The sequence below is a fragment of the Echinops telfairi genome, unplaced genomic scaffold (assembly GCF_000313985.2).
Source record: "Echinops telfairi isolate 266 unplaced genomic scaffold, ASM31398v2 ScPeMD7_9;HRSCAF=40, whole genome shotgun sequence".
NCBI lineage: Eukaryota > Metazoa > Chordata > Mammalia > Afrosoricida > Tenrecidae > Echinops > Echinops telfairi.
The window spans coordinates 37,653,923-37,669,497 of NW_022103906.1; the positions used below are offsets into that span (position 1 = coordinate 37,653,923).

General features: G+C 41.7%; 1 protein-coding gene across 1 annotated transcript in view; it reads right to left on the bottom strand.

The window, feature by feature from the left end:
* UNC5D (unc-5 netrin receptor D) overlaps window positions 1–15,575 on the bottom strand; it is a 345,871-nt gene that overhangs the window by 48,315 nt on the left and 281,981 nt on the right. Inside the window, exons 12-13 of the mRNA XM_004696203.4 lie at window positions 9,880–10,048; window positions 7,820–8,047 (exon numbers count right to left, since the gene is read on the bottom strand). Coding sequence (XP_004696260.2) covers window positions 7,820–8,047; window positions 9,880–10,048 — 397 coding nt within the window. The remainder of the gene's footprint in view (window positions 1–7,819; window positions 8,048–9,879; window positions 10,049–15,575) is intronic.

Sequence of the window (15,575 nt, forward strand, 5' to 3'; positions counted from 1 at the left end):
TGTTTACGTAGGCAATTAGGTACGCAGTCTACATCCTCCTCTTACTAAGGAGGTTTTAAAAGGTTTGTGGAAAGATGGAATTGAATGAAATTGAATTTCTTTTTCCACAAGCTTTTTAAAGCCCCTCACAGTCCTACGTTCACTTTTTTCTTCATTGTTTCTGATGAATAGAAACTACTTATTGGGCCTTGGATGGTCACTTGTGGAAATTTAAAACCCTAGGAGTTCCACGGTGAGTTCAATGGGGAGAGGTAGACAGAATCACTAAATATGTTATTCCAATCCAAACGCACTATGGTCAAGTCAATGCTGACCTGTAGTGACCCCTCTGTGGGTTTGTGAAACTATAACTGTTACAGGAGCAGAAAGCCCAATCTTTCGCCCGTGGAGCTGCTGGTGTTTTCATGTGGATCACACGTGGATCACATGGTGGTGTTGACCATGTGGCTCACAGCCCAAGGTGTAACTAAGTCATGCCACGAAAACATGACCTTGAACCTACAAACCAAGGAACCAAATCCTATGAAGATTTTCGTTTTATGCAAGTAGCCTTGGCAACTACCTTGTACTTACTTTTTGCATCTTTGTTGTAAATATATTTACTATACAACTTTGCCAATTCAACTTTTTCCAGGTGTGTCCCTTTCCCCATCCTTCTAACTTGTGGTTACCATTGATAACTCTATACATTTGCCTTTTCTTGTCTTGTAAAATAAGGGAGGACATTCAGTATTTGCCCTTTTGTTATTGATCTATTTCACCCAGCAAGATGTCTTCTTAAAACCAAACTATAGCCGAGCTTAGTTAATAAATAATGACTGCTTTGAACACTGTGGTCTTTCAAGTTCTATCTATTGGGATCAAATGGTGAGCAGCAACTCAAAATACTCCATAGGAATCTGAGGGGGCAGTGAGTTCATGTTAATGGAGAAGGAAACCCAGAAAACTGGGGTGAGAGTGGATCTACAACTGAGAGAATGAGATTAGTGTCATTGAATAGTCTACATAGAGATAGTTGGATTGGTGTATGTTTTGCTTGTATATTCTCATTTGCATGAGATAAGTAAAATAAAACATTTAAAGATTAAACGTGTAGTTGATGGAGAGAGCAGTTTAGGAAATGAAGTGGTTTGTTCCACATCATGCAGTTATTGAGTCATATTCTTCGATTACTTACAAACTACCCAGAATCATCATACAAAAGGAAACATTCGTACCATTTGATCTCCCCCTGACCCATTTTAAAGCTGTGTCTGTTAAAAAACAAACAAACAAAACTGTGAAGGGAAAAGACAGGTGGAAGACTCCCCTCTGACCACTGACCTGGCATGTGAACAGCCTTGGTAACAGGCACAATGCATGGGATGTGAGTTGCAGCAGATGCAGTTAGATTAGCTAGTTAGCACCCTATGATGTGATCTCTCTTATGATCCATTAAATATGTTCTGGTTTGTAGTATTTTGTTTCTTGCCAAGTGAAGTTTTTATGTATTTTACTTTGTTATTCTTGTTAGTTTTTGTTTTTGTTTTTTTAGGTTTTTTTTCTGTGTATGAAATCTAGGATAGGAAATCTATAGCGACAGTAGGTGGACTAATGATTCCTGGAGGGCATGGCAGGGAAGGTTTCGGGGAAGGGGGAGATGATAGTGAAGAGTAACAAGATGAAGAAAATCTTCGAAAGCGGATTGTGGTGATGACTGCACAACTTTTCTTGATGTGACCAAACTCTTGAATTGTAGGATATGTGAATTATATGCCAATCAAATGGCTGGAAAAAAATATCCAAAAAACAAAAAAGGAAACTACAAAATTTCAAATCATGAAACTAAAAAACCCAGTTGTTGTTGAGTTGATAGACCCTTGGTTCCTTCGTGCATGTCAGACTAGAAGTGTACCGAGCTCCGTAACATTTTCAATGGCTGATATTTTAGAAGCAAATCAACCGAGTTTGCTCCCAGAGGAGTCCCTGGATACTGTAAATGGTTAGAAGTGTGACTACCAATCCAAAAGTGGCCATTCAAAACCACCAGGAGAGAGGCACCTTGAGCCAAAGGCCTGGCAATCTGCCTGTGGAACACTGCAGCCTTGAAACGCCCAGAGAGCCAGGATCCCTACACTCCTTGGGCCAGCGGTCTCCTTTGCAGACAGAAACAAAACAACTCAGCACCCCTTTGGCATGGAAAACCTTTTGTAATAGAGCCCCTAATCCAGGATAAAGTACAGGCATCTGCTTTTGTAGACCCTCTGGATTATTCCAGTGCCCCCTGAGGAGGTAGTATTGCCCACTTTGGGAAACACTGCTCAGGAGCATAGTTTCATTCTGCAGTACATGTGGTGATACTGTGTCAGTCCAGTCCAGGCACACTGGTTGGGTTGAGTTTACTTAATCAAACAGCTGAATAAGCATCCTATCATATTAACCATTTGCATCAGTTTGGGACTCCTTTAAAGCATGGATGAGAACATAGAACATAGACATGATGAGAACCAAGGCAGTGATTTGCCTAAAGTCACATGGTCAGTGACTAACCTAAGACTTGAACAATACAATTTGATTCATGGTTTGGAATTTCTTTTGTACATGATTATCTTGCTTTTTATTATATATCATACTTGCCTGTGTTTTCTTAAGAGTCATTTCAAGGTCTGGTTATTATTCATTTTGTCCCATGAATAATTTTTCCTTGGTGCAATATATGTGTACTCACTCACTACCATCAGTTGATGCCGACTCCTGGCACTCCCATAGGTCAGGGTAGAACTGCCCCTGTTTCTGAGACTGTAATTCTTCATGGGAGTAGAAGGCCCAATTTTTCTCCTGAGGAGGGCGGATGGTTTCAAATGACTTGAGGATCATAGCCCAATGTAGAACTTCTATACTACCTGGGTTCCTTGGTGGTATGTGTACAGGATGATGTAAATCAGTTGATATCTTCCCTGTTGCTGTTGAGTGCCATTAGTCCAGCCTGACTCACTATAACCCAGAGTAAAACTACCCCATAGAGCTTTCTTACCTGTCATTTTATGGAAGATTGCCGAGTTTTTTTCCCTTAGAGCTTTTGGATAAATTTGGATGGCCAACTTTTCGGTTGTAACCAAACATTTAACCATTATATCACCTAGACTCCTTGAATTTGCACTATAGTTATATATACTATGTATTCCCTGAAATGTAGACTGGTGAAAATTAGAAATTTGAAAGGTGAATATCTACTAATATTTAGCACAGATAAAAGAATAACTTTTTAAAAGTTATGCATTAGGATGCTAAATTTAAATATAGCTCTGGTTTCTTTTTCAACTTACTTTGATTTGCACATATTGAACCAACTATATCTGATTCACAGTGGATCATAAGCTCATACAAAATAGGAAGCCCAAGAATGATTTTAATTATTGTTTTTATATGCTTGTAAAGGCACAATTGACTTCAGAGTTAAAGACATAAACACCAGTCCAAAGCTTTTAAAGACTTTCCAAATAAAATGGACGCTACCCTACTCAGATGTTCTAGTCATACTCTGGACCGACTGAATTATGCTCTGGGACTGGGCTTGCACTCTGCAGTTCTAAGTGGTCCTCCCTAATTCGGATGCCCATCCTTGTTCCGAATCAGCGATGCAAACAGCTCTGCAGAGTCCAGCCTCAACCATGCTCAGGGATGAGTCACCCCAAGACTCTATATAGTTTTCTCTTCCCCGGAGTGCTCCTATCTGCCTCCTAGGTCAAAGGCCCTCCTGTTAAAGCTCTGGTTCGATTGCCAAATTGCTATCTGCATGACATCCTCTCGAATTCAGGATCTGTCCAATTTCTGGCACATAAAATGCAGCTCAAAGTTCAATATGGTGGTTTTTCGAGTCTCTTGACTTCACCATCTCACACTGAGAGTTGCTAGTCATCCGATTCTAGGAGCTGTGGCCAGGCGAAACTTGTGCTCTGTGCCTCGCTGAGCTCTTTATGTTGATTTAATGAGACAGGCAGCAATATTTAGGTGTGCTTCAGGGATACTAAAACAGGCAGGCTGGATTTACATATTTATGATACAAAACTGTTTGAACTTCCACATACACACACACAGAATCTGTGTCACTGTGGTGTTTCCCTTTAAATGCTTTACGTGAACAATATCTCCCAAGGTTGTATTATTGATAAACACAGGAACTACATCTGGAGGAAAGCCTTTGAAATTAGATTCTAAATCCACATTAATGCCAAGTAAGTAATGAGTACCAAGAGGTACTGAATAGGAGTGCTCCAAACAGCAGAGGGGGAAAAACATAGCTATTTTTCCCCCCCGCTCTTTTCTCTCAAAGGTAAGGCAGAAGCTCAACTCTTTGCTTTTCCTATTGCAGATTAAATCTGGATTAAATGTATGTGTATGTTTTTGCCTGTGTATGTGTCGTAACACAAAAACAGGAAAGAAAAAAAAAACTAGGTCATAAAAGATCCCTTTTTTGAAACATCTCACCACTCCTTGGTTCTTCCTTCCTTTGGTTTGAATTCACCAAAGGAGGCAAAGCCAAATACACAAACATTACACAGATGCTTCAATGGTGACAAAACAGCAGAAGACTGGAAAAGATGCCATTGGGTCCCTCTCTGCTTACCTTCCTCTCACCTCCAGGAGGATGATATTTTTATTTACATATTTTTTAACATAGCTGAGCTGATTTAATTTTCTATAGAAATGGTTTTAGATGTGTTTATCAGAGCAAGTCTTCAAAACCCTGCATCTAAATGAATGATGTCTTCCACAGAGTTGGTGTGTTGCTTTTGTCCTTTAAAGAACAGCTACAGTTATTCAGATTCAGTTTCTCTGGAAGAAATGAGAAGCATGCTTAGTAGCCCCAGGGAAGGCCCACAGGACAAAAGGCAGGACTGAAAAGAGACTTTTTCTGTTTGGTTTCTGAAATTCTCTGAAGGACTGTGTTTAATGGATGCTGGGCACACTAGTTCCGAGAGGGTGGGTGGTTGGGGCTGGAAGATGGCACTCTCATATGATCTCCAAAACAAAGAATGGATTTTTAATTATTTGGTGGGAACATCTTTTCCCAGTAAAGTGTAAGTAAAATGAAAGATGCAGTCCTACCCCTTACCCAAACCTTCCTCACAGGTATTCTTGATTCTTTGGGATGTAAAAGACCCATAGTATATAAAATGATGTCAAACTATTTATGATAAAGGATAGTTAAGGAAAATTCCAAGAGGCGCCAAGTCAGTGGAAGTGCACGCTGAAAAAGCACATAGCAACTTTATGAACTCAGGTTCTACCAGAGCTACGCAAAGTGGATCATGATGCAATATATTTCTACCACATATCACATCACTTGGGGAAGCGGAGATCAATCATTGAAGTATTTTCAGGAGCTCAAAAAGTGAACTATAAGAAAACCAAGGATTACTTAAAGTTTGATAAACTAAAAGAGGTGTCTTCAGGTCAATTCCATCTCTGTGTGCCACAGGGTTTTCAAGCCATTTGTCTAAGGCACTCTGGATGAATGAGCCTCAGTCTGACCTCTGGGATAGCACGTGAGCACGTTACCTGTTTGCACATTTGCCCCACCCGGGGACTCCTTTTAATTGCGTTGGACAGTAGACAACACTGCCTTCTGATTAAATATCATATATCGAGCTATGAAAAAGATTACATCGATGATGTGGGCTACTAAGCTGGGGGAAATAAAGTGATTCAGAAATCTAAACCAGATAAAATAAATCTATGCACATCCACTTAGCAAGGTGAAAATCAAGAAGAAAGGTCCTTTAGAAACAAGCAAGCAAAGAAAACAATGGGCACCAAGACTCAGGAGTAAATGGTGTTTTCTGGACTAGGAAACCTCCAGCTGCAAATTACGTTGGAATCTCTCTGTGAGCCTGCGACATTATTGACTGGCTGATGAGCTCCCAGAACCTGAGGGCAGGCTGAGGGGAGTATGGCCTTTTGCCTATGACAGCTGTCCGACAGTTTATCAACAAAAAATACGACCCCAAACCACTTTGGAAATCAGCATGATCTGACATAAAAGGAGAGGAGAAGAATCACCAGAGGTAAATAGATAAAGACAAATGGGGGCCCAAATTATTTCCACTGAAAACACTTCAGGAGCATGCAGTTTAAAAGTTTTACCAATTTAATTAATGCTCATAAATGAAATGATAAAGATACTTAGGTTGACTTATAGGGAGAATAATATGCATATGTAGTTTCTAGCACGGACTCAGAAGAGTGAATGATCAAGGGGATCGGATAATAATTTGGAAAGCTGTGTTTAGGGCCTAATTTGCTTGACTTCCACTGCAGTTCACATCCATCTGTGTGCAGTTAAGCTGCAACCGATAGGAGTGGGACCAGATGATCTGAAAGGCACTGAGAGTAAAATCTTTAGGCGAATGCATATACATTGATTGTGAGGCCACTGTTCAAAGAAAATACCAAAATGATTCTGAGGGTTGACTTACAAGGCCTTTGTGCAGCGATTAGGACCCTCTAGTCAGCGAAGCCGGCAGGCGGTGATTTGTGTTTGCACCAGTGTGTTCAGTCCTTCGGACCTGGCTGAGATAGGTGCTAAACGCCCAACGTGAGTCAATGGAGCACTTTGCAGCTGTTTAATGGCCCTAGTGGCCTGAGGATGAACCACTTTGGTCATTCATTTCTGATGTTGGCTTCGTGAATGTCTGTTATGTATGTTCTCTTGGCGGGAGCTCTTTAAAGGGGTGGAGGAGAGCAGATGAAGCTTACTGGACAGTAGCAATCATAAGAAGTATTTAACTACTTACACTAAACTTCTTTACCAATGAATACCTTGACCAACAAAGCCACTGTCCAAGAAGAGGTAAGTCCGTCGTAAAGGTCCATGCCACTCAAAGGTCAGCCAGGGCAGGTCTGGGAACACAGGCTAGCACTGTGTCACCTTCACTGGCTGACGCTCGGCATTCAGGTCACTGTATCTTTCAATTGGTAAACATGAGTTTTCCAGCTCGAGGTCTTAAAAGCTAGGTACTGAGGAAACGCTCCGCATAATGGAATTAATGATCCAGGACTGGGATAGCAGGGATCTGGAATGAGGTGTGTCAGGAGACCGATGCTATTTATAGATGGGCAAAGCTTACACAAGCACTTCTGCATTATCCTTGCTGCTATTAATAAACAGGCACTCTGTGAGTAGCTAATTTAAAATGAACCTTACATGATTAAAAGTACTCAAAATGGAAAGGAACCTTGAACCATCTCTGGCCTTGTAGTCCTGATAATTAATAGACTATGTGTTCAGGATATAATATGACTGCTTCGTGATAGGTATAATTTGTAACTGTTGTTCTCTAACTACAACCTTCAGTTGATTCAAGCGAAGCAGTTTTCTCTGTCCTCTGGGCATCAAATAACTCTGCCTCTTAATGGGGCTCAGGATGTTTTCCTTTCCAGATCTGGTAGTCCTTCCATTTTCCCTCCATCTTATCTAGCCATCAAGATTCACAAAAAGTCCCTTAAAATGCACCTCCAACTCTTCTGTCGAAGCTATGTTTCTGTTTCCCGAACTTATCTTCAGTTTTATGACTTAGCACCCACTATTCTCCATATGTGTCGATTTAACCACTCTCTCCTCTTGAATGACAACTACCTCATCTCCTCAGAACCTAGCAGAGCTAAGAACTAAATTGAGCTTTGGCTTCAAGATAAATATCCTCATAAAAACCAGTCACGTGGGTTCGCTGTTCAGACCTCCAGGACCAGAATTATCAGTTGCTGCTGATCTTGAGGGTGCTCCAAGCTTTGATGACATCAAAAGAAGAATTTTAGAAAAACCAAACCAAAAACGTACCTGAAATGCACAAGGTGTATTGTCCACGCAGTAAACTCTCAAATTGTAATCCAGGGAGTTACAGGACATGCAGCCAAAAACTGCCACCTTGAGCTGTTTTACGGCACAGTCTGTGATGGGTTCTCCAGTGAGGGCATATGTCCCAAAGCTGTCTAAGAGCACATGACACGCGAAGGGGTCCAAAAGGCAGTAACAAGATGTAGATTCATCCTCTACTGACATTACTTCCTGTTGAGAAAACATGGATTGAATTCTCTCAGTTTAAGATGTGATGCAATTATATATAATTTTAGACTCTTTGTATAATTCTCGTTATACTGATATTAAATCTGCTCTTCTGTTATCAATATAATTGTTCAATGTGGCAACTCAAGAATTTGTTATGTCTATATGTTATAATTCTAAGTATATTCCAAAATATTACTTTGAATTCCATCTTATTTACAATGTACAATGTCAGGAGTTTGGGTGGTATAGTGTGTTGCCAGGTGGGTTTCAAATGGCAAGGTCTGCTGTTTGGAACCACCAGCTATTCTGTGGGAGCGAGATGGGGCTTTCTGGTCCCCTCTACAGAGTGACAGTCTCAGAAACCCACAGGGGCAATTCTACCCTAAACTATAGGGCATGGCTAGGAGTTGGATTGACTCAATGGCAATGACTTTGCTTTGTACAATGTTAAGCTTAGAAGATGTCTCGAACATTAGCATCCATATTGCTGCTCTTTATTTGTTCACTTTATACTAAGGCCTACTTTCGGAACCCTCACTCAGTATTCTTAAGGTAATATGAATTTTTAGGCAAGCATTTTTATCCCCTTCATTCTACTATAATAATTCACAAGAGAACATTTAATCAATAGCTGTTTGGGACATGGACCGTACAGTCTCACGCAGTCTTAGGCATGGGTGAGTGATTTGATAGAACAGTGAGACACCGCCATCTGGATATCAATGATCAAGAGAAGGAAACTAAAGTGCCAAGAATCAAGACCTAAGGAAACATAATGGAAGAGAAGTCTAAAATTAAACCCATGAAACTTCAGACCCAGGAAATTTGCTCGTAGTTGTACTAGAACTGAAGAAACAGCAGACTGCATTTGGGAATAAAGAAAATAGGACATCCATGACCAGTGGAGAGGCAACCCATTTCCACAGCTGAAGATTTTCTGTTCCTAAAGAAACAGGAGTCTCTTTCTTTTCTTTTGCCTGAAGCACCTCCTGGGAGGCAAGATCCTAGGGCTATCTGCAACAGGTCATTGTGTTCCATCCAACAAGGTAATTCACCTGCTTTCATACAAACTGACTTCGATGGACATAAAAGGGATTCCTATCAGGCAGATAAATCAGAGCCTTCACTTAAAGTAGAAATTCGACTGCAATCTGTCTTTGCTGTGACTGGCTCCTGAGTTGTTTGCCACCTCTTCTGTGTCTTCGTTTTCTTCTCTCATCTCTCTCCCTTTTGTGGACTCCTGGTACTAGATCTTTCTTACATGTACTTAGATACATAAGGGAATGGCCACTCAGAATTCATTTCAATGCAATAATTAATCCACCCTGCATCTATTTAGCACCTACTGTGTTCCTGAATACTTAAATCAAGATGTGCTTTAATCTCCTTGTGGAAGGAAGGGAACATCCTTCATGATGCATTTCTAGTCTGCACAGAGACTGCCTGCCCTCTGCCACCTACTCAAACCACCATAGAGACCACAGAGTAAAGTCAATTCAGAGAGGCACCTGGCCTGGGAGGAAGGGAGGTGAGTTGGTGAGCAGGCACTTAAGAGTCCCTGTCTGTGTGGATGGAAACACCTGCAGCTGGAAAGGAGGTTTTCAAAGCTCTGGATCACCTCTCACCCCTCATCTCTATTATCATTGGAAATGAAGGAGCCATTCCCTTGAAGAGGCAGTGAGACCTACACTACCCACCCTCTGGAAAATAAGAACATGCTCACAAAATTCATAGCTGATTTATGTGTTAAGAGAGACTTAGTTTAAATCAATTTCATAGCTGGAACTCAAATCCGCCCCCCTTTTAAAAAGATGAAAAAGAACAAGTCTCACCTCCCACTTGCCCTGCTGGGTCCTCTTCTTTAAATGGATATTCCAGTGCTCAGAGCTGACATCCGCACAGTGTGGTATGGTCAATGCAAAAGGAGTGGTGACAATCATGTCTGGGGGACCACAGGTGACTTCAGGACTCAGGAGCACCTCAACTCCATCAGACTGGAGGCTTTACAGTCGAGAAAGAAGCAAAGGGAGAAGTGTGTAAAGGTGCTGTATTTGAATACAAGTTTTTGTTGTGGACTGGGGTTTGCCCAGGCTGCCCTGAAGATAACTCCACACCTGCACAGGGTGGGACAACCCACACTCCAGAACCCAAAGGGCAAATGTTTATTCTGACTGCTCCAGGCACACAGGCTGCTTTAACCCTGGACTTTAAATCTAGGTTTTATCAAACAAACAGAATGACAAACCACTTCCTAAGAAATGAAGGGCAGGACTAGAGAAATCAAACAGCTGACTGGTGTGTGTCACACCAGCTACCGAGACTATATCATTGTTGATACTTAAAGATGAAAATTTTACAGAAATGTCTGAACTGGTAATCTTACCATCAGCTTCTGTTCCCCTAACAACGCATACAACAATATTTTCAATCCCAGTCAGTGATGAAACAAATTATTATGGAACGAAACAGCATTTGAAACATACTCAGATTGTGTATGTCTATTCTGGTTTTGAAAACATTTGTTTCTGCCAATGCATAAATATATAGGTAATATAGTGACAGCATGGCAGATTTAGCTATTCATGTATATAATCAAGTACATAAATACATCTATCTTTCAACTCTTTCCTATTTTAGATGAAAATTTTAAATCATTCCACTTGTAACCTGCCGTCCAGATCTTTCTCGAGTTTGAATGATTTACCATGTGGGTGCAGATTCGTGAAAGAGTGAAACTTAACTCAAGGGGAATCATACTATCTCACTGGATAAATTTTCTTCTTGCTCGTTTGTTTGTATTTTATTATGGTGAGTAGATATATAAAAACCACTTGCCATTTTAACATTCTTCAGCATTCACAGGTGATCGATTGTTTTGAATCTTTGCCCCCACTTCATCATCAGAGGTGTATGATAGCGCAACAGTGAATGACAAGAGCCCAGAATTCTACTCCTTCCTCAACCTTGCATGTGATCTTGGACAACCTTGCATGTGATCTTGGACAAGGGATTTGTTTTTTCTTTTGCTGGGTTTTCTTTTTTAAAAGATAGAGTGACACAGGTGACCGTGTATAAAGCAATTGAGGGCTTTCAGATGAACAATGCTACATAAGAGCTAGGATTGGAATAATCACACATACACACAAATTACTTAGATATGCCAACCATGATCAATGAAAAGACCCTTTTGACTACATGCCACCCTTTTCTGTATAAACAAACAGCTGTTACACGAGCCCATTAAGTATGTTTTTAACCTCTGAACTCCTTTTGCTGATAACTCCCTCTTTTTCTCCAAGTTAGTAATGGTCACTCTTGCTCATAATTTGCTGCTGCAATAAAACCGAGGCATAGCACCGAGCATGGTTCTATTTGGATATATTTACTGCAACCAAGCCAGACCCTAATATTTTCACACCATCTTCTCCTCCTCCCCAAGAGGCACTGGAGATGCCTTTCAGAATATTCTGTCTTGCGCGAAGTTAGCCATGGTTCAAAGTTGGCAATTCTTCTCAGAAAGGCAACACAGATTTAGCTGGAAAGATGGCTGCTTTTACCTATAAGTAGGGCAGGCCAGAAGAGAAAGGAGTGGAAAGGAATGCATTAACAATACCGAATGCTCTCCACAAAGCCTACAACAACATACTTGAGGTTGAGGGGGCAGAGAGTGAACTGTAAATGTGAGCTACAAGCGGCGTGAAGTGGCAGCCTGCATGTGGATGCCTGCCAGCAGCCATCAAAGAGGGTTAAGCACATTCCGTGTAATTGCCGCCTGCATTCATCATGGACAGGAATAGCAGGGATGCTTATGAGTGACCGATGACAAGCTCTTCTAAAAGAACTATTTAATTGCTTTTAGAGAATCATCCCCCTAGTTGAACATATTGTTCAAACATATGGGAATTTGGGCAATTATTTAATGCCAAATGAACTGAAATCGGCTAATTAGATGAACTCTCACACTCATTGTGAATAGCAAGACTCCTTTCGGTAATAACTTAGACAGCATTAGGAGGCAGAGGCAGTGCATGTTCAGCATTACCCAGAGCACAGGGTGGGAGATCTGCATTAAGCAGGCATTGAGTATTTCCATAAGTGCAAAGTAAGTAAGAAAAGATTTACATCTAATCCCCCTAATGTGAAAACAGAGTGAGTGGGTGCAGGGTCTCCAGTGAAGAAACAAAACTTAATCTCTCTGATTTGTTTTTTTCCCCATGATTAATAACCATTTGCCCTTTTCTGCCATCTTCTATCTGTGGCAATCATGAGGGCTTACAAATATTAATTAAAGCTCTTCACATACCTGTGGAGACAGGTGTTAACAGCATAAGGTCACCCAGAAGTCAATCAAAGGGATGGGAGCAAAATCACCTACATTTCTCACTCACACATTCCTGCGAACCATGGATTGCACTTTCTTTCTGAGCTCCCACTAGGGAAGTTCTGAATACATTGCTGGCTCCTCTGGCAACTTCAAAAGAGGTGGGACTTTGGTGGGGATGGAGGCCGCTGGATGGGAGATGGATGTGGTTTAAGAGTAGCCTTGGATACAAAGGCAGGACATTTGAGGATGGAGGGCTAGGAGGACATGCATTTCATTTGGTACAGACAAACAAATGAAGATTTGTGAGAAAAATCGAGATGGCAATTGAGTGTTTCCACATTATATTATACATGACGTTTAAGTAGTCCTGTCCCCGCTAGAAAGAAAGGGGGGGGGAAAACATCAATTTCCCCCCCTAAATTTTTGTGAGTTAATAACAACTGTGACCTGATAACAGCAGCAATTTCAGGACTATATTATGAGTCGCCTCACTGCATCATGCACACTACGTAGACTGTAGATTGAAATGTTTGGATTCATAGAATTTTTGTGACTTTTGGTTTTCATCGAATGCCTTTTCCTTCTCCCTCTCCCTCTTTCTTTTTCTCTCTCCATATATAGCACCTGGGTGGCACAAGTAGCTTTTTATTGGCTGGTAACCTCAAAGTTGGCAATTTGAAGCCAACTAGAGGCATTGCAGAAGAAAGGCGTGTGATCTATTTCCACAAACATTGTCATTTGCAAATTGGATGGCACAGTTCTACTCTGCGTTACAAGAGATTGCCTTAAATCAGCTACTGATTCAAAGGTACCTAAATGCCTGCCCCCGCAATGTGTGTGTGTGTGTGTGTGTGTGTGTGTGTGTGTGTGTGTGTGTGTGTTTGAACATAGATACTGTAAATGTTATACATTTCTAGGGATATAACAAGATTAATAACTTAAGTGCCTGATTCGTGTGACTGGACAACTTGTTGAACAAGGCACACTATGTGGAAACGTGGCTGTGAATCCACATTTCTGCTCACCCAGTATGGGAGAATATTCTGAGGAAGACTCTGACAGCTTTGCAGTCCTAACCTCTGAAACAGCAGAGTGCATTGATAGGCAAGAGCAATGTAAAGCCATAGGAGCACTGTAGGGCAGGAACACCCAAATACCAGAAGTAGGAACCAAAGATGCCTTCAGAGAATGTGGGGAGCAAGACAAAGAGCAAGTCTATATTCTCACTCTGCTTTCACTGCGCTCTTCATAGCATCACCCCAGCACCACGACCCTTCTCAGGCTTTTTCTCTGTCATGAAAACCAGAAAACCGGTCAGTGGGACAGAGTGCCAGATTCAAGGCTTTGGGGCCATATAATGTTGGGTGCCAACCAGGACCAGCTATGCTTCAAATAGCACAGCAAAGGGACTTTGAAAAGCTGAGTTACCATTTTAAGTCACACTTTCCTCATTGGTTCAATGATGTCCATCCCCCGGGGTTCATCCTGTGAATTAAAAGGAGTAAAACTTGAAAGTAAACAAGCGGCCATCTAGCCCAGAAGCAACAAAGCCCACATGGAAGCAGCACACCAACATGTGTGATCATGAAGGGCCAAAGGGACCAGGCTTTAAACACCAAAGGTGGGGAGGGGGAATCCTATCCTCGTCAATGAGGGTGGCGCGTGATGGAGACCCAATGCCCATCTCTAGACAACTGGACATACCTTGCAGAGGGGTAGGGGGGATATGAGTCACTTAGGGTACAGTATAGCAGTAATGAAACCCACAACCTCCCTCTAGTTCTTCAACGCTTCCTCCCCCCAACTACCAGGACCCCAATTTTGCCTTGCAGACCTGGTTAGACCAGATGATGCACAGCGGTACAGATGGGAATTGGAAACGCAGGGAATCTAGGACAGATGAACCTCTCAGTGGTGATACCAGGAGGGAAAGGGAATGTAGTAAGGGGGAATGGATCACAGGAAACTACATATAACCTCCTCTCTGAGGGACGGGCAGCAGAAGGGTGGGTGAAGGGAGACGCCGGACAGTGTAATATAAGATACAATAATAATTTATAAATTATTAAGGGTGCATGGGGGAGAGGGGAGGAGGAAGGGAAGGGGAGGGGGGAAAAAAAGGAAAATGAGCAGATTCCGGGAACCCAAGAGGCAAGCGAATTTTGGGAATAATGAGGGCAACAAATGTATAGATGTGCTTTACACAATTGATCTATGTATTGTGATGAATTGTATGAGCCCCACTAAATTGATTTAAAAAAAAAAAAGGAGTAAAACATAAAAAAACCCACTAATCTTTGCCCAACTCTGAACATCTACCTTCCCTGCTTTTCATGAATCTCATTTCTCTAGAAATTTTGCTTTGTGAGGTGCCAGGTTTATTTAATAAATTGTCACTGCATCAATATATCCTTTAAGGGAATTTTGTGCATTACATGAATTTACAAAGCACTGGCAATGCAACTTGTCTCCTTGCTCTCATCTTGGTCTCTGATAATTACTCTTCAACCCAGCAGAGGAACATCGCACACAAAATAAGCACTGCTCTTGCTGCTCTGGGGTGCTCCATGTTGCCTGGAAGGGTTGCTCCAGACATGCATATAATTGGCTCCCTCCGGCCCTCATGTCTTTGCTCATAGGATACCTGCTAATGAGGCTTTCGAAAGAGCTCTGGTGGCCCAGTGGAAAAGCACTCAGCTATTGCCAACTCTATCGGAAAGTCTGAAGGTCTGAACCACCCAGCTGCTCTGCTGGAGAAAACCAAACCAAAACAACAACCCTGGCGATGTCTTCCCTTCAAGGGCGAAGCCCAGGAAACGCTATGGGAGTGTCTATTCTGCTGTACAGGGCGATCGCGGCAGAATGAACTCCACAGAACGCAGCGACGGCTGTCACACCAGGCCTTTCCTTGACCACCCAAATGTAATGACAAGATCTTCCTCCCCAAGGGAAATTTTAATTTTCCTTCTCTCCACAGCATTAAAAGTTTGCTGATGTCAGTTTCTTCCTTATGTTTTCTCCCCTGTCCAGTAGAAGGTAGACACCCAAGACCCAGGATTCTTGTCAATTTCATTCATTGCTGTTTTCCCAGTGCCTAACAGATGCCAGTTATAAGCACGTAAGCACATAACTGATTGAAAATAACACAGAGACTGGATTGAAGAAGTGCTCACTGATCCAATCTGAAGCATTTCGAGCATCAAA